Source organism: Neofelis nebulosa, chromosome 8, assembly GCF_028018385.1.
Source record: "Neofelis nebulosa isolate mNeoNeb1 chromosome 8, mNeoNeb1.pri, whole genome shotgun sequence".
In the NCBI taxonomy this organism is placed as follows: domain Eukaryota; kingdom Metazoa; phylum Chordata; class Mammalia; order Carnivora; family Felidae; genus Neofelis; species Neofelis nebulosa.
In genome coordinates this window covers 105,483,844-105,506,727 of record NC_080789.1, presented here as the reverse complement: position 1 = coordinate 105,506,727, position 22,884 = coordinate 105,483,844, and the positions used below count along the sequence as shown (strand labels likewise).

General features: G+C 37.4%; 1 protein-coding gene and 2 long non-coding RNA genes across 7 annotated transcripts in view; 1 reads left to right on the top strand and 2 right to left on the bottom strand.

The window, feature by feature from the left end:
• Positions 1 to 15,298, top strand: part of KDM5A (lysine demethylase 5A) — a 97,374-nt gene extending 82,076 nt beyond the window's left edge. Inside the window, exons 25-28 of one of the 2 annotated variants that reach the window (XM_058744088.1) lie at positions 336 to 495; positions 1,381 to 1,601; positions 4,353 to 4,763; positions 11,825 to 15,298. In XM_058744088.1, coding sequence (XP_058600071.1) covers positions 336 to 495; positions 1,381 to 1,601; positions 4,353 to 4,763; positions 11,825 to 12,031 — 999 coding nt within the window. In that variant the 3' untranslated portion in view covers positions 12,032 to 15,298. Of the gene's footprint in view, positions 1 to 335; positions 496 to 1,380; positions 1,602 to 4,352; positions 4,764 to 5,617; positions 5,821 to 11,824 lie in introns of those variants that run through there. The other variant, XM_058744089.1, reaches the window with a different exon arrangement.
• On the bottom strand, positions 431 to 12,756 carry LOC131520193 (uncharacterized). Of its 4 annotated transcripts, none has more exons than XR_009265975.1 (4): positions 12,648 to 12,756; positions 9,875 to 9,976; positions 4,149 to 4,258; positions 470 to 529 (listed from the first exon to the last, which is right to left on the bottom strand). It is a non-coding gene; the product is annotated as an uncharacterized LOC131520193 (long non-coding RNA). The 4 variants fall into 4 exon arrangements; XR_009265974.1 differs by having other exon boundaries at positions 4,149 to 4,255; XR_009265973.1 differs by lacking the exon at positions 4,149 to 4,258 and having other exon boundaries at positions 431 to 529.
• On the bottom strand, positions 14,583 to 18,318 carry LOC131520194 (uncharacterized). Its single transcript, XR_009265977.1, has 3 exons — positions 17,927 to 18,318; positions 17,342 to 17,491; positions 14,583 to 14,665 (listed from the first exon to the last, which is right to left on the bottom strand). It is a non-coding gene; the product is annotated as an uncharacterized LOC131520194 (long non-coding RNA).
• Between the last annotated feature and the right edge of the window lie 4,566 nt (positions 18,319 to 22,884).

Genomic DNA, 22,884 nt, shown 5'->3' with positions numbered 1-22,884 from the left:
GCCCAACGTGGGATTGAACCCATGAACTGTGAGATCATGACCTGAGCCGAAGTTGGATACTTACCTGATTGAGCCACCCATGCTCCCCTAATAGTAATTTTCTTGAGGTTTATTATCTCTGTGGATTATTTTTGAGCTTTACTCATTTCCTTTTGGCTTGAAACTGTAATCATTACTGTTTTTCCTCCCAGTGGGCATTTTCTGTCCTATTTAATACTATGTATCTAATTTTACAATTGTATTTTTAGTATATTACAAAGCCTGCATTTAGATCTTTGTCACAGGGTAAATTAAGTGGTTCTAATTCTGAATGCCCCTCTTTGTTTCTTCCTCAGGACACAGCCAGTGTGAAGTCCTCCAGTAGTCTAGAACCCAATCTTTTTTGTGATGAAGAAATTCCCATTAAGTCTGAAGAGGTGGTCACTCACATGTGGACAGCACCTTCGTTCTGTGCAGAACATGCTTATTCTTCTGCTTCTAAGAGTTGTTCTCAAGGTATTACCTTTAAAGCAATGTGGAGAAGATAGGCCTGAAACCAGTGAGAAAAAAATTGTATTAATCAAGACTGTGAATCTCTCTTAAATGTATATCCTAGCCATGAAATGGTAGTAAAACCTGAAAATGCAATTTTGGTTAGGAAAAGCTACGTCCCTGTTTGCATTTTATGTTACTGGGTGGTAACCTGAAAAAACTTGCATTGAATTATTGAGTCCTAATAAGAACTTTAGAGGCTCTCTAGTTCCATCTTTCATTAATATAAAATCTCTAATAGGCCTCTATTTGTTCATTACCAGTTGTTGAGGAACTTGTTGCTTTTTAAGAGTATTCATTCTTGTTTTGGAAAGCTTTGTTAGAAAGTTCTTCCTTTCTTTGGTAGATAATTGCTCTTGTATGTCCACTTTCCTTTCCTCCATTGAAAATATATCATTAGGTCACACGTCTGGGAAGTAAAGGGTGTTTCTCTCTTCATTCAGGATTTTATGGAACAGCATATTTTCATTGGTTTATTAGGAGGATAGCACCTTATTTATATAGGGCAGCTCATGTGCTTACTAATCTTTTGGTCCCCTCTAAAACAGAGAATGGATTAAGAGATTCTTTCACATTCCCTTTCCACTTCAGTCACAGAGTGAAGAATCAGTAAGGATCCAGATTTTTATTCTTAGCTAATTTTTGAGAGTGGGCATTAGAATTCTAGATCTTTTTTGTTTTGTATTTTTTGAAGATTTTATTCTAACTTTAATATGGATGCAGTGAATTCAGATGTCTAAAGTAAGTATTAGAGGAGGAGGAACCATTCCCCTAAATATTTACTTTGGAAACATTACAGTTTGTTGATAGTTTTCATTTTTTTGCTTTGTCTTTTGTTTTATTGGAAAGGTTCTAGTACCCCCAGGAAACAACCTCGGAAGAGCCCTTTGGTGCCCCGGAGTTTGGAACCTCCAGTGTTGGAGTTGTCACCCGGCGCTAAAGCCCAGCTGGAAGAACTTATGATGGTTGGGGATCTCCTAGAAGTATCTCTGGATGAGACTCAACACATTTGGCGGATTTTGCAGGCCACACACCCACCCTCTGAAGACAGATTCCTGCATATCATGGAGGCAAGAATTTAAAGCTTAAACCATGGCTTTAACATTTTTAGAATGTCTTGGTTCTTTGGAGGTACCACAAATGCCAGGATGGGGATGGCTGAGTGGGTAGTACTGTGGCTATCCTACTTTTTTTCCATTAAGCCAAAAGTAGTTCTGCTTTTTCGTTTTCTTTATTAAGATTTTATATAATATCTGGGGGGGGGGGGAAGTAAACACCATTTCTGCTAAAAAGAAAGGAGGGCACTGAAAACTACCATTTCTTCTAAGGAAGGAACAACTTCCTTATCCCAGACTCCCACTGTTGAAAGGCCCAAAAGAGAAGGCAGAAGAAAATATAGTGGTTAAAAAAAAGAAGCAAGGGAAGGGTTAAATAGGGGAGGAGGGGAGAATAAAAGGGAAAGGTTAAATAGAAGCAGACTGGGGTAGGCAAGAGAGTCCATGTTCATATATTAATACCTCATAGCAGGTTGCAGTTTATATGATGTTTTTCTATCTGTGATCTCATTTGATCCTCACCATAATCCTGAAGGGGAGAGGAAAGGATAGATGGGCAAGTATTGAGCCCATTCTACACATGAAGAAATTAAGGGTCAGAGAGGTAGAAACTTGCTTAGATCACACATTTAGTAAAAACAAAGAGACCTGGATTCCAGCTCTGGCACTGGACTCCTAATGTTCTTTTCGTTATTCTTTTCCATTGCTTATTTCCATGTAATGGAATGGTACGATGTCACTGACAATTGATACAGATATACATGGCATATGATAGTTTTTGGTTTGGAATTCAGATCAAAGGTAGTCTCATTTAGATAGTGTTTTCCAAAATACAAAGGGTTTACTTCTCATCCATTATCTCATCTGATCCTCTTTATTTTACACATAAGGAAACACAAAGTATTGAGAGGGTAAATTTATAGTGCAAGATGTGATAGACTTCAGACATTTATAATGCAGTGTTTTGCATTCTGAGGTTTCTTAGGTTCCTGTCAAAGATTTTCCAGTTTCAGATATGTCACAAAATGAGTTCTCAAGTGGTGTTTCTTAAGTAACTATCAAGCTTAATGTTTTTCAGTATTCCTTTCTGTACCTCCTCCTTGTACTTTCTGTTGCTAGACATACTTTTACTGTTAAAATTTTTAATGTTTATTACATTGGCATATAATAGAAATCAGAAAAATATTAGAAAATTGAAAAAAAAAAAAAAAAGAGTTTTTTGTTCTAGCCCTTGCCAAAGTTACTACGTATCTTTTGTAATGAGATCATGGATATAGTTTTATGTTTTGCCAACCCTTTTGATAACTTGGCCTTCAGGAATTTATTAATTGTGAATTAGTAAAGAACTGTAGTAGTAGTAAATGAAGACCAAAAAACTTGTTACATAATTCAGTGTACATTTAGTGCTTTTAGCTTTATGTGTATGTTTTATCTCAGTTAAACAGAGGTGCTACACACTATACTAATATATGCTAACAACAATCTTTTTTCCCTAGTAATCTAAAGTCAGATGTTTTATATAGGCTTGCCATTATTTTCATTGAATATTAACATTTGATTTCTTGTTTTTTAATGTTTATTTTTGAGAGAGAGTATGTGCACGTGTTTGTGCAAGCGGGGGAGGGGCAGAGAGAGAGGCGGGTGGACAGAGTATCCGAAGTGGGCTCTGCACTGACAGCAGAGAGCCTGATGTGGGGCTCAAACTCATGAACCCATAAAATCATGACCTGAGCTGAAGTTGGAAGCTTAACCGACTGAGCCACCCAGGTGCTTGCTTTTTTTTTTTTTTTTCTTTTTCTTTTTTAACAGTTATTTATTTTTGAGAGACAGCGCGTGAAAGGGGGAGGGGCAGAGGGAGACACAATCCGAAGCAGGCTCCAGGCTTTGAGCTGTCAGCACAGAGCCTGACGCGGGGCTCGAACTCACAAACTATGAGATCATGACCTGAGCTGAAGTCAGACGTTTAACTGACTGAGCCACCCAGGCGCCCCTATATTTGCTTTTTTTTTTTTTTTTTTTTTTTAACATTTATTTATTTTTGAGACAAGAGAGCATGAACAGGGGAGGGTCAGAGGAAGAAAGAGACATAGAATCTGAAATGGGCTCCAGGCTCTGAGCTGTCAGCACAGAGCCCAACGCGGGGCTCGAACCCACAGACCGCGAGATCATGACCTGAGCCGAAGTTGGACGCTTACTGACTGAGCCACCCAGGCGCCCCTATATTTGCTTTCTTAAAATGTCTTTTAAATATCTTTAGAACATTTATTATATATAATGTACACAACATAAAATTTACCATTTTAATCCTTCTAAGTATACAGTTCAGTTGTGTTAATTGCCTTTACAGTGTTCTACAACTATTGCCACTGTCAATTTCCATAATCATCCCAAACAGAACTTCTGTACACATTAAACAATAAATACCATTTCCCTCTCTCCTCAGCTCCCGGTAACCTCTGTTCTACTTTCTGTTTCTGTTGTTTTTGTTTTTGTTAAGGTTGTCTACTCAAGATACTTCATATAAGAGAATAAAACTTTTTAAATGTCTTGCTTTAGAGGTACCTGGGTGGCTCAGTCAGTTAAATGTCCTACTCTTGATCTCAGCTGATGTCTTGATCTTAGGGTTGTGATTTCAAGCTCCACGTTGGGCTTCGTGCCAGAAGTGGAGCCTACTTAAAATGAATGAAAAAATAGTAAGAAAGATTATTATTTAAAATAAAATAAATGTCTTGCTTTAAAATTGTTTCTAATTTTATATTGATGAAGGATGACAGCATGGAAGAGAAGCCATTAAAAATAAAAGGAAAAGACTCTTCAGAGAAGAAACGGAAACGGAAGCTAGAAAAAGTAGAACAGCTTTTTGGAGAAGGAAAACAGAAGTCCAAGGAGTTAAAGAAAATGGATAAACCTAAAAAGAAGAAATTAAAACTAAGTGCAGAAAAATCAAAGGAGCTGAATAAACTGGCCAAGAAACTGGCAAAAGAAGAAGAGAGAAAGAAGAAGAAGGAGAAGGCTGCTGCAGCCAAAGTTGACCTTGTGAAAGAGACTACTGAGAAGAAGAGAGAGAAAAAAGTGCTGGACATCCCCTCAAAGTACGACTGGTCAGGAGCGGAAGAGTCTGATGACGAAAATGCTGTGTGTGCAGCACAGAACTGCCAGAGGCCCTGCAAGGACAAGGTGAGCTCTTAACTATACGGTCACGTGGGAGAGAGGACAAGGAGCAGCAGTTCTCCAGACAGAAGTTTGATGAAATGAGAATCTGGTTTTGATTCTAGAATTTGGGCTTCCAACTTAATATGTTTTCTACAGTTTCTATAAACTGTTGTGAATTATGAGGCTGTTAGGTCAGTGTGCTTAATAGAAGAGATATTGTGCTTTAAAAATCAGGTACTTAGTGAACATAAAGAGACAAGAGCAGAGAGAAGCTATGTGATAACCCTGGGTAGCAGTGCATTTCATGTGGAGCTGGCATAGCAGTTTTGGTATAGTCTTTTGCCTTCCCTGTAGGGTGACTCAGAGAACTAAATACCTTGTCGGTTAGTCACAGTGGCCTGAAAACATTCTGGGCCAGTATTTTAAGAGCTCTGGAAAATTGCATTAAGATTTGTTCTAAAGACCTAAACTAAGGGGTTAAATCTTCCCGTTTGGTCTGTGTCTTACCAACACTCAGGCCTGTGTGCATTCTTCTAAATGGAGTAAGAGTTTTTCAAATACCTTGTGAAGAAATAATTAAGATCTTTAAAGGTATTATTTTAAAAGTTTCAGTATATTAATTATCTGATGGCCATTCTTTAAGTAATATTGATGTTATGAACTTCTGAGTAAGATGGATGGACTTTATGAAAAATCCCAGTTCATTCAATGACTGGAGGCATCTGTTATGGTTCCCATCAAGATTATTAGTAAATTCATAGTTTTTATTTGATAATGCTTATTATACCACTTGGTACTTAAAATTGTAATACCTCTTCAGTTTGAATATATGAACAGAGAATATAACTGCACCATTATTCCCTTACTTCCCTCCTCAGTCAGATTCTTGTTAGAGCTTGAAGAGGTCACCTTGTCCAGGCTCTTCATTTTACAAATGATGAAACCAGGACTCAGTGAAGATAAATGATGTGACCAAAGTCATAGAGCTAATTAGTGCAAAGCCAAACGTAGAACCATGGTTTCCTGGCTCCCAGACCAGGTTTTCTCCACTAATATCCCCCACCCCACCAATAATTAAGATGTAAGTACAAAAGCACATTCCAAAACTGAATGACACTTATATTTAAATTACACTTATTAAATGTTTTCCACTCATTTTTAGAAAATGAATATATATATGGTAAGACACATATCCCATAGTCTAACCTTCCAAGGACAATATCTACAAATATTTTACTGTGTTTCCTTCTAGTCTTCTTTTCTATATGGCTTATTTTATGTTATGTCATAAAACCTGTTCACTTTTGTATCTTTATTATATAAATGTTTCTGTTTTATGAATATTTTAAAACATTTTAGTAGTTACATTATATATGTGTGTATATTATTTTTCTTTCATTTTGAATTTATTCTCATCCGAATTTGTTTATTAAAGAAGCTGATGAAAGGTTAACTTTTTCTTTGGGTACTGAAGAAGTATTAGCAGCTCATGTTGGCAGAAGCTTCTCCCTTTTTTAAACTAATTTTATGGCAGCTTCAGGACTGGCAGCAAGATGGTGTTTCTTTTTTAAGCTTTCCTATCATCCTTCCTACAATGATTATATCCATCACAAACTTTTTGCTTTCTGTTTTTTCACCTTTCCACCTAATAATCTTTCCCCTCTTCTGCTCAGCATCGTAAATATGGCTCAGGTCATCCATTATCTTCCTGTAGCATATAAACGTTACAAGCAGTTTTTTTTATCATCTACTATAAAATTGTTAAATAATTTAACACATGCCCTGCTTACTCTCAGGGTTATGAGAATTAAGAGGAGATCATTTATATGAAAACACTTGTTAACCAAAATGCAGTATAAATGTTAAGGATGTAATGGTTATTTTTTTTTTTCAACGTTTTTTTTTTTTTTTTTTTTTTTTTTTATTTATTTTTGGGACAGAGAGAGACAGAGCATGAACGGGGGAGGGGCAGAGAGAGAGGGAGACACAGAATCGGAAACAGGCTCCAGGCTCCGAGCCATCAGCCCAGAGCCTGACGCGGGGCTCGAACCCACGGACCGCGAGATCGTGACCTGGCTGAAGTCGGACGCTTAACCGACTGCGCCACCCAGGCGCCCCTGTAATGGTTATTTTTAAGTGAGCCCTGAGATTTGCTCCTAATGTTAAAGGTATTTTTTTTTTTTTTAATCTGGAAAGTTGTCTTAATAGAACTGAGGGAGATTTAGCTGCACATTCAGAGAAAATGTCTATTTCAAACTGTTAAAACACATACAAAGGTGAGGAAGGTGTGTCTTAACCTGTCATTAGTTTACATAAAAGAAACAGTAAATGTTGTAATTTTTTTTAATTTTTTTTTTTTTTTTTTTTTTTTTTTTTTTTTTTTTTTTTTTTTTTTTTTGAGAGAGGGATGGGGGTGGGGAGGTACGGCCTGAGAGAGAGGGAGACAGAAGATCCAAAGCAGGCTTTGTGCTGACAGCAGAGAGCCCGATGTAGGGCTCGAACTCATAAACAGTGAGATCATGACCTGAGCCAAAGTTGGACACATAACTGACTGAGTCACCCAGGCACCCCTAAATGTTGCATTTTTATAGTGTGTTTAATTTAACTTTTTAAATAAATTTTTTAATAAAAATTTTTATATGTTTATTTTTGAGAGAGAGAGAGAGAGCATGAGCAAGGGAGGGGTAGAGAGAGAGGGAGACACAGAATCTGAAGCAGGCTTCAGGTTCTGAGGCATTAGCACTGGGCCCACTTGCAGGGCTCTAACTCATGAACTGAGCCAAAGTCAGATGCTTAACTGACTGAACCACCCAGGTGCCCCTAATGTGTTTAATTTTAAACAGAAATTATTTCAGATTGTAAACATTTTGCTCATCATTGCTGTTTGCAATATTTATGGTTCTCCAAGTTTGTTCTTGAAACTAGTTTTACTAAATAAGAGGTGTATTTCTTCAACTGCTTTGTAAAGAATTTTACAACTTTCTCCATTTGAAGTATTGTATTTTTCTAAGAAAACCAAATTAATGCATGGCATAAAATGATGGTTAAAAAAGAAGAATGTTTTTAGAGAAGTCTATGTTCTTTAAATATCACGAAGCAAAAAATAACTTCTAGCGTTCGTTCATATTTAGGTAAATGTACATTTACCATATTTCTAACCAATAATTACTATTACTTTTCCCCCACAATGTGCAGATTGACAAAACTTTGAAGGGCTACCTAAACGTACCTAGCCTCAATTTCAAGATGTTTTAGAAAGAGAAAAGAAAAATATTACCAGAATAATGGGAAAGGGTTTAAAAAAAAAAGTCTCTTTTCCACCATTATCAAATTAATTTCAAGGTGTAATTAATTTTAAAAATAATGAAAAAAAATAACTGTTTTCAAAAAATTAGTTTTAAGGTTCGGAATCTTCTCCCTGAAGTCTGCCACTTTCATTCAGTCTTACTGATACCAAAAGTAAAAGAAGTTAACTTGAAAAGGAGCACATTCTTTAAGCTAACATTTAAGTAACCTTTTTTTTTCTGTATTAGAATATTTAATCATCTTATGAAAATAGACTTTTTTCCCTTACCTTTTTTTACCTTTTTCCTGTGGGCCTTTTCCTTACCCATTACTATTTCCATAAGTTTTAGATGGTTAAATAGAGATGAAGTTGATAAACCTATGTCTCACTTTTACTCTTTGTCAGCCACTCTGATGTATTAAAAGATTTTCATAGGGTGCTATCTCAGCCAAAGTATTTGCCTTTCCATTATTAGTTCATATCTCTTTTTAAAAGCACAAGTAATCAAAGGTTGGATTACCCTCAACAAGTGGTGATGTGGAGATTGGGTAACGAACTGTCCCAGTTTGCCTGGACTTTCCAGTTTTAGCATTGAAATTCCTATCTTGGGAAACACATCAATCTTGGGCTAAGAGAGCTGGCCACTTAATGTTAAGAGCATCAAAAAAATATACACAAGGATTCTGAACATTGTTCTCTTGTACTTCATTAAGTGAATTGTTTTAAATTTCGAATCTGGTTTTTGCAGGGAACCTTGGTGCAGTAGAGATTAAATGCCAAAATAACAAAAGCTTGGTCGGGTAACTAAGCTAAGACTATCACTAAATCACCAGGCTTTCTTTTTTCCCAGTGCAGTAATAATGCCCTGTGAAGTGAACAAAATGAAATATGGTAAATATTTTTAAGTGTAAATATGAAACCGTATAGCAACACAGGAAATACTAAATTAACATTATTTCCTGTATTTAATGTATTTCTCTTTAAAAATTTCCCCCAATCCAACTGGTAATGTATTTGTACTATACTTTCAAATCTTTTATCAGTTAATATTTGAACAACTCACAGCTGTGAAGTTTTTTAATTATTTTTGTGATTTGATAAGTAAATCTCTTAAAACCAATGAAAGGGGAAGTGACTATTAGAGCCTAATGTGCAGAAAACCAAGTTCTGTGTTCTTGAGTTTTCAGCCTAGTACACAATCTGTTGCCCCTGTGTCAAATCTTCAGTTAATTCAGTTGAAATTCCAAACTTTGGTTTGCTTTATGACCCTATGGGCCTTTTCAAACAGAAGTAGAACTGGAATTGGATTGTTATTAGTACATGAACATGACAAAAAGATACTAGTAAGGGAAGGATTGTTTTTTCCCTGCTAGATTATTAGGGTAAATTGATATATAACCTGTAGGCTGAGATACAATCTGTGTACTGATAAATGTCTCAAGAAAAGTTTTATACTGTTTTGGAATGGTGGGAGAGCTAGGCTCTAGGAGTGGACCTCTAGCCAAAATCACAAAAGAGAATGTGTTCTCATCCTTACTTGAGACTGATAGATTTAATTTGGGGAAACCTGGAATGCAGTGCAGAATTAGATTTTTAAAAAGATAGGGCCACTTTTTCTTGGCAGGATATACTGATAAATTGGGAACTTTCTTATCCTATGGGTTAGCATGAATGGGGACTGGACTAGATTAAGAAGGTTGAAAGTAGGACTAGAGTTATCTACTGGTTCAGGGTGGCATCATAAACAGGGTAATATCTCCAATTTGGGCAGCCCAAAGAAACACAGATCATCTTCCCAGTTCTCGTTACCAGTGCCAAATAGCCAAAACACTTACCCCAAGTTACTTACCATCACATTAGCACTTTGTAAATCTTCATTGCTATAGTACCTATATGTTTTGTTGCAAAGAAGTCATTTATCTCCCTCTTTTGTCTTTCATATAGTAGTTTGCTGCAATAGGAACAGTTCAATTTTCTTTACTGCACTGACTTCAGAAACTAAATATTACATAAATAATTACAGAACAAAAACAGAATTTGTTTTAGGAAGGAATTGTTAAATTGCTCTGAATTTACCAGCAAGCAGTATCACAAAGTACTAGGAATGATCAAATTTAGAAAATATAAAAATTACCTAGAATCTGACTGAAAATATAAGCTCTGGTTTGTACCCCCAAGATATTCTGAGTCTGTAGGTTTGGGTTTGGGATGGGTCTCAGCCGTACTTTTAATGAACACAACAGGCAATAATTCTATGTAAGTGGTCTACACGTTTTTGAGAAGCAGTGCTACAGGCAGTTATTTCAAAGTGCAAAATGGATCTTGTGTAAGATAGTATAATGAGTAGAGGCATGAAATTGTGATCTTGAAAGATGCCACTCGGTGAGCTAGCTGTTTTACCATATATTATTTCATTTAATCCTCTAAATAATCCTGTAAACAGAATATTATCTCCATTTTACAGATGAGGAAAATGAGCCTTACTGAGATTAAATTCTTTGCCTCAAATTGTACACATCAGAATTCAGAACTTGTGACTGAATTCAGTAATCTTTATTGTACACAGCACTGTCTCCTAATAACTAGAACTCTAGAATAGGAACAATGGAAGCAGAAAGATTCTTTTGACAAGTGATTTTTCCCATGCTTTATTACAACCCTAAAACCACTAACATGAGCATCATCATTTTGATAACTCTTCGAGTACTCGGAAACTAATTTAGAAACTACTCACTTTCCCTGAAACTCATTTACCTAGCCCAAACCTTCCTCCTCTGTTCTTTTCTCATAAACTTCACTGAGGTACCTCTTTGATCCCTTCATACTCCTTACTTTGCTCTGAAAACTGGCAAAGCTCATTGTAAGTGGCTTTGTAAGTTGCCAGTGAGATGATCCACTTTGTACTGGGGAGAGGAAGAGTAGCTCTTTTAATCTTAAAGGTTCTCATCTGCCATGACATCAGTTATAAAAACTACCACATTCACCCTCCAGATACAAAAACCCAAATCATCTTATTGTTAACTCCAGGCCCAAGGCTTAATTAAGTCACCAAACTACAGTCCCTTTCTAGCCTTCTATGATTACAATATCCTCTGAAGGGTCAAAGTTTGCCTGGCATCTGCCACTGACCTATCAGTTATACAGACTTGAATTTTAAACCCCAGAGTGATCTATTGACCTGTGACTTTGACTGTTTTAATTGGTTAATTTGTAAGATTTGACCTCTGATATTTGCTAACTTTTTATAGGGAGTTGTATTTGTAACGGAAGAAGAGAAGAATAAAAAATATTAGTTTTAAAAGTGGCCTATGTGACTGCTTTTCTAAAAAGGTATTTAATGCTCTTAGTACTTTGGCTTATCTCTTTGAAATAAAGCTAATACACAGGATTGCCTTCACATTGTTGTACTCTTCCTTTCTTGATCGATAATTGCATTGTCTTAGTGTCTAGAAATTGTTAATATTAGCTAAAACTACTTGGCTGCTCTATTAGAAGTTCCTTTTTTGTCAAGTTTTTCTCAAACATGTTTCTGCCTCAAAAGGATCCCTGGGTATTTATGAGGTAATGGAGTACCTAAGAGGCCTAATTTTGTGGACATACTGTGGTAAAATATAATTTGGGGAAATTAACTTCCCAGCTTCTTTCTTTAAAAAGTAACCCCATAAAAAGTCATTGTCTGTCTCTGGACATCTCAGTTATTTGCTATCATTTAAGCCAAGAAAGCTCTTTGGTTTGCTTTTTTTTTTTCTAGGCTTAATGTTTATGTAACCTAAACATTCCTCAATCTTGTCTCCTACAGGTAGACTGGGTACAATGTGATGGTGGCTGTGATGAGTGGTTTCATCAAGTTTGTGTGGGTGTATCTCCAGAAATGGCTGAAAATGAAGATTACATCTGTATAAACTGTGCAAAGAAGCAAGGGCCAGATAGCCCAGGTCAAGCACCACCTCCTTCCTTCATAATGAGCTACAAACTACCAATGGAGGATCTTAAGGAGACCAGTTAGCAGTTGCTGGGTTAGTTTGGGACATGGGGGGAAATGGACCACATTGAGACCTTAGTCATCAAGTAGAGTGGTTTAGATCCACTCAGAATGTTGCTTCCAAAGACAAATGGCCTTCAGAGAAAGTCCTCTTAGCGGACTTCCTCTTTGCATGGACTGTGTGACCTACATTCTCTTCAACACATCTATGCAGAGGGTGTCTTTGGTACAGCAGCCAGTATTTCAGTTTATGTCTCCTCTGAGTACGGTATGTTAACTTTACAGCCAGACATTTGATTGAGCTCTAGAGTGGCTGGTTGGCATTAATACATTGGTATGTTAGCAGGGCATGTAGGATGTGGCTTATGGCCAGTTGATACTAGTTAGAGGTTTACAACCTAGAGGCAGTACTGTCTGGAGGTGCTGACTACTTGGCTCTCCTTAGGACAGTTGGACAGGAGTGAGAGTACCACTCTCCTTCCACTGTTACCTGGCATGTAATGCCCTACGGATATAGCCATGGGAGCAACAGGGCCAAAGTTACTCCTGTTAGTAGTCATGGGATAGTAGCACAGTCTAGACCCCAGCTACTTGTGTGTGTTTGTACCAAGAAGAAAACCCCAAATGAGAGGCAGATCACCTTATCTTCCTAAGGAGGAGTATGTCATCTAGTTCAGAAGTCTGACTAGATTGGATTCTGGGAAGAAGAGCTTTTCTTATTTCAAGGCAAGGAGCCTTTTTTTTTTTTTGGCTTTGAGAAGTCTTGCTGTCTTGGGTCTGCATTTTAGAGACGAGCAGGTACATGGATCCAGGCTCCTGCAAAAGAAAAGAAGACAAGTCAGAATGTTTTACTGACACCCAGTGATGCATGCTTTTCGGGGAAACCTTCATTTACAAGTATACCAGACCACCAGGCTTCAGGCATGGCCATGAGCAAGACCAGCAAATAACAGCTTTTTGCCTTGCAGCCCTGACCCCGATGTCTGCTGTTTCCAACACTGGCAATTTCTGATACTGGCCCACAGCAGATGCTGTTGAATAACACCCTGGCTTCATCAGAGGATATGGGGTTGTAGCACCTCCGGGTGATAAAGTTGTTTTAGTAAATCCATTTTTAAAAAAAGAAAAAAGGACTTGTTTTTACTTTTTTCTAAATGTCTCTGACTACTGACTGTTGTATAAATAGATTATTTTTCCTTTTTTAATATACATATATGGATATATAAATATATATATTTACTGTTACCAGCAGCATATGACAGAATTTTCAGCATCAAAAATCCATTTGGGGGCTTGCTTTCTCTTTTCGCTTTTTAATAAAGAAACCCCATTCTTTCCTTGTAGTACAAGGAGTTAGCACTTCCTTCTCCATCCTAGCCTGACCACATCTTCCATCTTGTTTTTGTTCATAGATCATTGTATTTCCTTTGTGTTGTTGGAACTTGTCCCTGTCTATTGGGAAACTTGGTCTTACTATTTCTGTGATGGCTGGTTTGTTTTGTTTTTGTATGTGAATGTTTGAAACTATGGTGCTGTGCCCTCTTCCTTCCTGTTGTGTTCTCTATTGTTAAGGTGTTAGGTAAGCTGTATGGAAACTTTTATTAGAAGGGGACTAATTTTTTTTAAAGGACAAAGAAACAACCCCAAAAAACTAAAAATAGTGTTTTGTCTTCACTATGCCGTGTCCCTTTATTTTGTTTAAAAATCTGTGGTTTGGCTTAATTTATCAGTTTTCTTTTTAAAAGGGGGGAGCAGGGTGGGCCTAGAGAACAGCTTATAATCTCCTGTTCCCTTTTTGTCCCAGTCTCTTTTAAAGAAATGTCTTCTAGTAACTAGAAGTGAAATGTACTGTCCAGTTACAGTTTGAGTGGGTATGAGATTTAACTCAAAAGGCATCTTGCTAAAAAAACAAAACAAAACAAAACAAAAAAAAAAAACCAAAAACTTTTCCTGTAAAACCCAGTTTCTGTAAATGCTTTCTCTATGGTTCAAACTACCTAATTTTTAGTCTTCCCTTAATATTGCATAACATTTTTAGTGTTTTGACCTGTTACAAGGGTCATAAGCGTCACTCTGCATGATCTCAAGTGTGTATATGATTTAAGATTTCAAGGGATATTACAAGGTAACTTTTAACCAATTTCATAAATTTTAATTTTGCCAGTCTATAAAGATATTATTACCTAAGAATTTTATCTGGTTGATGTTATAAAAGAAAGCACAATATTTTTTGCCTTTCGTCTTCTCTGCAAAGATCTTCAAATACTTTTGGGTTAAAAATTGAATGCAGTTTTAAGTGATGGCTGCCTTGGTGGAAAACATTTAAAAATAGTTTATCTTTTCTTCCTAGTCACCCATTAACTTTACTCAGCCATCAGTGGAAGGGCATGAGGATGCTGAGAAAGATAGTTAAGTTGGTGCTCTGCTTCTTGGAGTATGGTGGGTGGATGCAGGTGGCTGTTGAGGAGATAATTTATGTCCTTAATACAGTATTTACCAGCCGGAGATCTGAGAGAAAAATGCAAGACAGTCTTCAACTATGAGTAGCTCCCTGTTTATCTTCTGTTTTGAAACTTAAATATATCATTCAGTTGATTTGGTGGGATTTTCTGTATTTATTTGAAAGTCACAGAGGATTTGGTCTGACTCGACCAAAGGCTGAGAAGAACAGATGAGAGACATTAGTTTAAAAAAGAGAGAGAGAAAAACGAACATATACAAGTCTATAATTTTGGAATTAATGAACTAAGATTCATCTATTTAAAGACATGCTGGTGTTCTAATATAAAATATTGTTTTCAGTTAGAGGAAATTACCTATTTACAACTTACTCCATTCTTCATTGTTGTAACATTTTATATTAAAATTTGATTTAAAATGTTCCTTTACTTTTCAGAGTTGCAAATTTTCACCATTGGTGTTTTAACTTCTGTGATAGTTCTTTCAAAGATATTTCTTACTATCTTCATTATAACTATGTTGGGGAAGGTTATAGAAAGAAAAATTTAAAAAATGCTACATAAGTCTTTAATATTCTCAAAGGGGTAGGTGAGTGGAACTATGCAAATTCCCAAGTTTACAAGTGCAACTATAGCATTAGTAGTAGTTAGCTTTCTTATTGGCAGAAGAGGGGACATTTTTTTCCCACAAATGTCTATTTTAGTTCCTGATAGTTATTGCAACAAAGCCATGTTGAGAGTTAGATGTTACACTCCCTTCCTAAGTTGCTGCAGACCACCTTTGCACTGCATGATTCAAATTTGTGCCTCAATAAAATTACAAATTACTGTATGTCATACTTTGAATAATTGAAAAGATAAGCATTAAATCTGTGATTGTCTACTATGTACTTTAATAATCAAAATCCTAGCAAAGCTAGCAGACCTGTAAGATTAGAACAGTTTTTACCTGTGCTTCAATTCTGTTCTTCTCTGCTTTTGTCTTTGGTGTCCAAGAAATGTCTGTTTATTTGTTTTTCTTAATTTTAACATTCTGGATGCAGTTGAGTGCACGTAAAAGAAACTCCCTGCTTGTCAGTATTTTAATTCTGTAGTACATTTGTATGAATATGAGCCAGAACTTAAAGTAGGATGAAAGGAAAAACTGAGAAAGCCTATCCTTTTTAAAGGAGAAAGTGACAATTTGGAGTGGGATTTAAAAATTGTAAATTGTGGAAAATTAAGCTGTTAAAGTCCCACATATAACCAGGTTCAATAAAGGTTTACATACGGAACTAGCTTCATATGTGTGTAGAAAGTTGCTTTTGCAGTAGGTCTGTTAAGTATAAATTTTAAAAAGCAGGCAATTGATTTGTCTTTCACCTTTTGAAACTCCTGCCCCCCCCTTTTTAAATTAAAGCATATCATTACTTCTTTGGATATGGATGTGCCGAATGATATTTACAGCATGAGAAGGAAACAATTGGATGTAAATCTATTTTGGAATTGCAGTCTTCTCTTGGCCTGGATCATATCCACTCACCACTATGCAATGGCTGATGTGCACTGGGAAAGGATGTGACGGGTGTAGATGTATCCAGCTTATTCTTACTTTTGCAATACTCCAAGATGTCTAAACAGGAATGTCTTTTGTAAACCTCAAGACCCTCTATTGATTATTCTCTTACATATTTATTTACTTGTTAGTGAGACACTTAAATATAATATGGACTCTGATTTACCAAGGTTTTTGGTGGTGCCTTATGAAAAGTATAACTTGTTTTCTTGTTTTTTGAGCATGTTTTCCATTTCTTTTGTTTTCTAAAAGAATATTAGATACGGTTATTTGCATTACATCTAAAAAATAAAAAAAAAAATTTGTGTGTGTGTGCTCAGGTTCCCCCCTACTCTCTCATTTACATTGGTGTCAACTGTAAATGGTAACCAAGTAAAGGTAAATGTTGGTGTTGAGTATTGATGATCCTGAGGAGAACTGGCAGGTGCATGAGAGCTTTTCACCCGGGGTCAAAGCTGTTTCTGATACTGCAGTTGCTCTCTATAAAATCAAATACTGGCCTCAAATAATTTGATCACTGGTGTGATTAGCCTATTACTGAGAATACTGTTTTCAGAAAGTGTGAAGTCGAAGAAGTGATCCCTGAAGATTTCACCTGTCCTGCTTTCAGCAAGAATCCAGCAATGATCTACAGCCGTTTCCCCACCTTTGATTCTTGAGCACTTTGATCCTTGCAGCAAACCATAGCAGGGAAAATGAGGAAATACTTTATTTTGGCCTCATGCTTAAAACTAGTTCAAACTGCAGCTTACTTCAGAGAAGTAAGTAGTGTTTTTTACTCATTGCCAAGGTTACCAGATCATGTGGGCATTGCTGGAAATGTTCAGATTCTGCTTTCGATGAAATTGGCCTCAAATATGAAGTATGTGACTGTGTATATATGTGTTGGTATGGAAGATTGGTGGGAACGAGGAGGGGGGAAATCTGGCTGTCTCTTAACTTGGAAAATAATCTTGCCAGCGAAAAAAAGACACCTGCAATTTCATACAGTGACAGATTCTTTAAAAATTGTGTGGGGTCCTCCCAGTTTAGATCAAATATTTCTTGGAGCCTTGGCATTGTAGTTGACATTAATAAATTGAAGGTCCAGAATCTTAGCCATTAGCCATGAATTGGGAAGTCACATACACAAGGAGATAAAATACAAAAGAACACAAAAATGTTACGTAAATAAACTTAGAGGGATTTTGGAATTTCTGGATTCTTTTCACCTCTTCTTTAAAGACTATTTCTACTCCGTTTTAGTAGGAAGAAAGATTTAATTAGCATTTCCATATAGTGAAGTTCCATGAAATTTCTTTACCATAGATTTTCACTAACCTTGACTTTGGAGCTAGGTTGTATGTCTTGTTAATGGGAAAAAAGGCAACACAGGAAGTCTTGAAAATGGCTTGGTAGGTCCAGCTGGTAACCCTTGTATTAAGGAACCCTGATGAGTTGCCAGGAATATAGGGATGAAGACAGAATTGTCTGTAGTTCACAAAAACAAGCAAATGAACAAAAACTTAAAAGCCCAGATGAGGACTTTAGGATTACATAAGGTAAAGAACATGGATTTAGGAATCAAATAACTAATGGGTTTTTAGCTCTATATTACCTATACTAGTGTTTTTGAGACTAAGTTTCCTACCTTGTGTGGGTTAGTTTGTGTGGATACAAAGTTATAGCCCTCTCCCCTCTAGAGAGGTAAGACCTAGATGATGATTTTTAAGAGTTTCCTATTAAAACTTTTATAGAATTTCTAGAGGAAGTAGTACAAGGATTTTGGACATGTAGTCCAAATCCCTGTTTAATGTTAGAAAAAGTCTACTCATTACTTCCGAGGAGGGACTGTACAGACTGTATTGAATATTCTGTTTTTTGAAAATGTAAGTATTGGTCACTAACTTACATATTAGAGCTTACCCATAGTCTTCCCTTCACTTGGGTCTGGATTTTGCAGAGTTCATCAAGCACTTTTATGTATGCCCCAAGACTAGCATCTCGTTCTGTCCAGTGCTCAACTGTGTGGAGGTAAGGTGAGTAGAAGACACATTTCGACAGACCTATTAGACTCCCTCCTCCTGAATTGGTATTTGATCTTAGTAATATTTTTCCACCACTCAAAGCAAAGACCCCTTCCCACTGAGACCAGTAGGCCACTCACAGGTCTTCAGTCTTAGTAGGCTACTTTAGTCCTCTCTGGCCTAACCTTGCCATCCTCTCTACTTGGGGCTAAGCTTTGCTGAGACACAAAATGGAGTTTTATCGTTAAAACTTTTTGGAACCTAGAAGAGTTCAGGCATATCTAGGCTTGGTCAATGCTCAGCACTTCTGTTTGTTTTGTCATAGACATGTGACTTCAGAATTCCAGTTGGAACATTTAAGGCTGGTTTAATTCACTTTGCTTCTCATCCCTGTAATTCACTGCTGCCATCTAAAATAGAAGTCCAGGGACACCTGGCTGGCTCAGTAAATCATGTGACTCTTGATCTCAGGGTCATGAGTTCAAGCCTCATGTGGAGCCTACTTACAATAAAGAATAAATAATAGATCAAAGCCCATCCAGTCATCCTCTCTCTTCTCGTATTCCAGCGTTACCACCTACTATCTCCAATTCATGTTCCTATTGTGCCCCTTCCTGCCCTTTTTTTTTTTTTTTTTTGCATTACAGAGGGGCGTCTGGCTGGCTCAGTCAGTAGACCATGCAGCTCTTGATCTCAGGGTTGTTAAGTTTGAACCCCGCGTTGGGCAGAGATTACTTTAAATAAGTATACATTATAGAGACTTGCTTCCCTATTCCTTTGTGAACTTCTACTTTTTCATTAATTGGAACCTGGCTCTCAGCCGCACTTACCTTAGGACTATTTCAAGTTGAGGGTGCCCTTTTTCTCACTTTACTACTATAAGGTATAAACCAGTACATTATAGGGGCGCCTGGATGGCGCAGTCGGTTAAGCGTCCGACTTCAGCCAGGTCACGATCTCACGGTCCGTGAGTTCGAGCCCCGCGTCAGGCTCTGGGGCTCTGATGGCTTGGAGCCTGGAGCCTGTTTCCGATTCTGTGTCTCCCTCTCTCTCTGCCCCTCCCCCGTTCATGCTCTGTCTCTCTCTGTCCCAAAAAAAAAAAAAAAAAAAAAAAAAAAAAAAAAACAAAAACGTTGAAAAAAATAAACCAGTACATTATAGGGGCTGTTGCCTTTATGTTACTGATTTCCACTGCCACACATTGAGGCCTCTGACACTCAGCTGTACCATCATCTATCCTCATTACTGTCATCTCTGGTTACTCTTTTACATTCATTCAGGACTTGGATGGTTCAAGAGCATCTCTACCTCCAACCCTACCATTATTCTGGGCAATATCATTGATAATGGTTGACTTTACTGTTTCTGTACCTTCACCTCCAATAATCATTTTCTTTCCTTTTTTTTCCAATACTCCTTTTCACTTCCAAGTGAAGTGGTAGTACCAATAGCAAACCAATTCCAAGGCCATAGCTTGGATTGTGTCAAGAACTTATTTCTAAATGTTAAGGTCTAGGCCTATATTCATACTATTGTGATTTTTTTTTAATGCTTATTTATTTACTTACAGTATGAGAGGGGGAGAGGGAAGGAGAGAGAATCCCAAGCAGGCTCCACATGGAGCCCAATGCGGGGCTCAAGCCCATGATCTGAGCCAAAATTAAGAGCCAGATGCTTAACTGACTGAACCATCCAAGTGCCCCCATACAATTCTGATTTTTAATGTCGTATCTTTGATCTTTGCCTCCTAGTGTGTTTATGATCTCAAAAATCTCCAGTTAATCACTTTTTTCTTTGAATCTTCAGTTCACTCTGTCTCCAGGTCATTTCTTCTCCATTTAGCATAGACTGCATGGCCTGTCACTCATTCATGGTGTTTCCCCATCACTCTGGCCCTGCAGAACCTTATTTCTGGATCATTTTAGCCATCTGACCTCTTTGCTCTCATGGGCTGCTGAATATTACTGAGTACAAACCACTGATTGGTAGTACCAAAAACTGACTCAGGTAGGTGGGTTCTCAAAGCCCCAATGGTCCAGCAACCTCTTCCATTTTTAAAGACTACTTACCACTTTCACTGTTGTCAAATCCTCACCCACCACCTCTCTTCCCTCAGCAGAGGTACCCTCCTAACACTGACTTGAGCAAATTGAAGCTAACAGGAGAGCTCTAAGTTTCCCTAGTCACCACTATCAGCATTTTAAAGTGGTGTCATCAAAGACTCTTCTCTTATATACCCTCTTTGGGGGTATATAAGCTCTTGTTCACTTCCAGTTACCACTTACACTTTTATTCTCTGATGTTTCCCAAATCATTATCATCAGTTCATGCTTGCTTGCTTGCTCTTTAATCAACTGTCTGGTAAGCATTTCTATTTGTATGATTTTAATCACTCCAAACTCGTGTCAAAACCAAACTTTTCTTCCTACCCCCAAACCAGTTCCTCTTTATTCCCTCCAAAAGAATAGTGTGTTGCATAAGCCAAAATTCTGTGAACCATCGTATATTCTTTCTGACCACTCCCTTCCTGTATGCAATTATCTCCTCTGTTCTCATTGTGATGTATTAGCTCAAGCCCTCCTCAGTTTTCCCCTGGATTTCTGCACTACTCTTTAGTCTGGTCAATCAAGTTTATCTTGCAAATTACTACCAGAATGAACTATCCAAACAGCCAGCCTGTTTAACACATTGTCCTATGGAATCTGCCCCATTTACCTTTCTAAGCTTGTCCTGTTTCCACATACACCCCCATTCACTGCTTCAGACACAGATGTTCATTTCCGAGGCTTTTTCTGGAATGCTCTCCTAGTTCTGTCATTCTCAAGATGTCAGTTTAAATGCCACCTCTTCAGAGGCCCCTTATTCTCTCCTAACAGCTTATTCTACCCCCTAATGGGACTTTGCAATATGTATTGTATTTGTTTATAAGTTCTATGAGAGCAGGAGCTTTTTTTATTTCATCTCTTTATACCCAGCAACTAGAAGAATACCCTGCATATGGTAAACATTCAATCAATGACTTGAATAAGTATTGTTTCATGCCTTTGTCCCTTCCTGTATATTGTTGTCTGTCAATTTATTGTGCTCTGTTTGGGCTGCCATGCCCTCATCCACACTTTTCCTTACTATCTCCTGTTAAAGAACAAAAACTCAACTGAGTAAATTTGAAGATCTAATTGGTTTTATTAAGTGATTCATGAGGACAGCATCCTATCTAGCAAGTTAGGGGGGGGGGGGGCTCTGAGGACCTGTACAAAATAGAAGATTTTTGTAGGAGGGAGGGTGGGGCAATGAAGTTATTAGCAAAGGAGAAGAAAGGATTGTTTCAAACAAGGTCACTTTACCTTTAGGGAATGATCAGGAGGTCTCAGGCAGATTACCATATTTTCTTTGAGGTGGGGAAGGTGGATAGAGAGGGTCCCTGTGACAGATCACCTCAATGGTACTGATCAGTTAAGACTACGTTTCTGGGGGAGGTTGAAACTGCAATTAGGTTAGATATTAAACCCCAGTTTGGTGACTTGGCCTGACATAAGTGACTTCATATTGAGCCTATGGTTGTCGTTTGAACACTGCCCATTTTTCAAAATTCAGCCCATCCCCAAAACTCTTCTGAGAAGTCTTACAGGTTAATCCTTTCCTCCTAATGTGATGTGAATGTCCTTTCATGGAACTCTAGTAATATTTAGATTATACAGTGGTTCACAAAGTTGTGGTCTCTAGATCAGCAGTATCAGCAACACCTGGGAGTTTGTTAGAAACACAAATTCTTGGGCCCTACCCCAGACATCTTGAATCAGAAACTCTGGGGGCAGGGCCGACAACCTGCATTTTAATAAGCCCTCCAGGTGGTTGTGATACTTGATGAAGTTAGAGAACCGCTAGACTGTATTATAGTCACAGCATTTATATCACCAGCTTCTAACACAATGCCTAGAACAAGTTTATTGTAAAGATCTTCCTTTCAAAGAACTAAAGTCCATCTTCCTGTAGCCTCATACATCAATCCAGATTCTTTTGAGGATATGAAAAACGAGTTCAACTGCCTCTATTTGGCATCCTTTCAATATTTGACAATAACTTTTTTTTTTTTTTAACCTCCCCATCCTTCAACTTCAATCTTCTGGCTTAATATTAATTTTTTCTTATGTGTTATGACTTTGAGCCTCTTAAAATTCAAACACATTGAATTTATCTGAAAAAATTCCAACTTCATTTCCATCTTAAATACATACTCAGAACATCCTTTAGCTTTCAAGCTAAAATTCTAAAGGTGGAACTCTATGTGTAGTGTCACCCCAACACAATGGAGTTCGCAACGAATTTGACCAACATTCCATTTGCATAGTTGGAGATGTACAGTGGAAATCAAAGGTGGTCTGAAGCTCCGTGTATTCTCTCAAAGAATCTGGCCTTGGTAACATGAAGTAATTCTGTATTCTCCTACAACTGAATTGGTGGTTCTCAGCCCTGGTAGCACATTGGAATCATCTGGAGAGCTTTACAAAACCATCCCTGACACTCCCATCCCAAACCAATTGAATTAGAGTATCTTGGAGTAGCATGCAAGCACCAGTATTTTTTTTTTTTTGAAGAGCTTTTTTGAGATACAATACCATAAAATTCACGTGTTTTTATTTTGTGAGTCAAAGATTCTTAGTAGATTTACAGAATAGTGCAACTATCATCACAATCTAACCTTGGAATGTTTCCATTACCCCAAAAAGAAACTTCATGCCCCTTCAAAGTCATCCCGTTTCCACTCCCAGCTCTAGGCAGCCATGAGTCTACTTACGTCTCTGTAGATTTGCCTTTTCTAAACTCAAGCATTAGGATTAAAAAAAAAAAAAAAAAAAG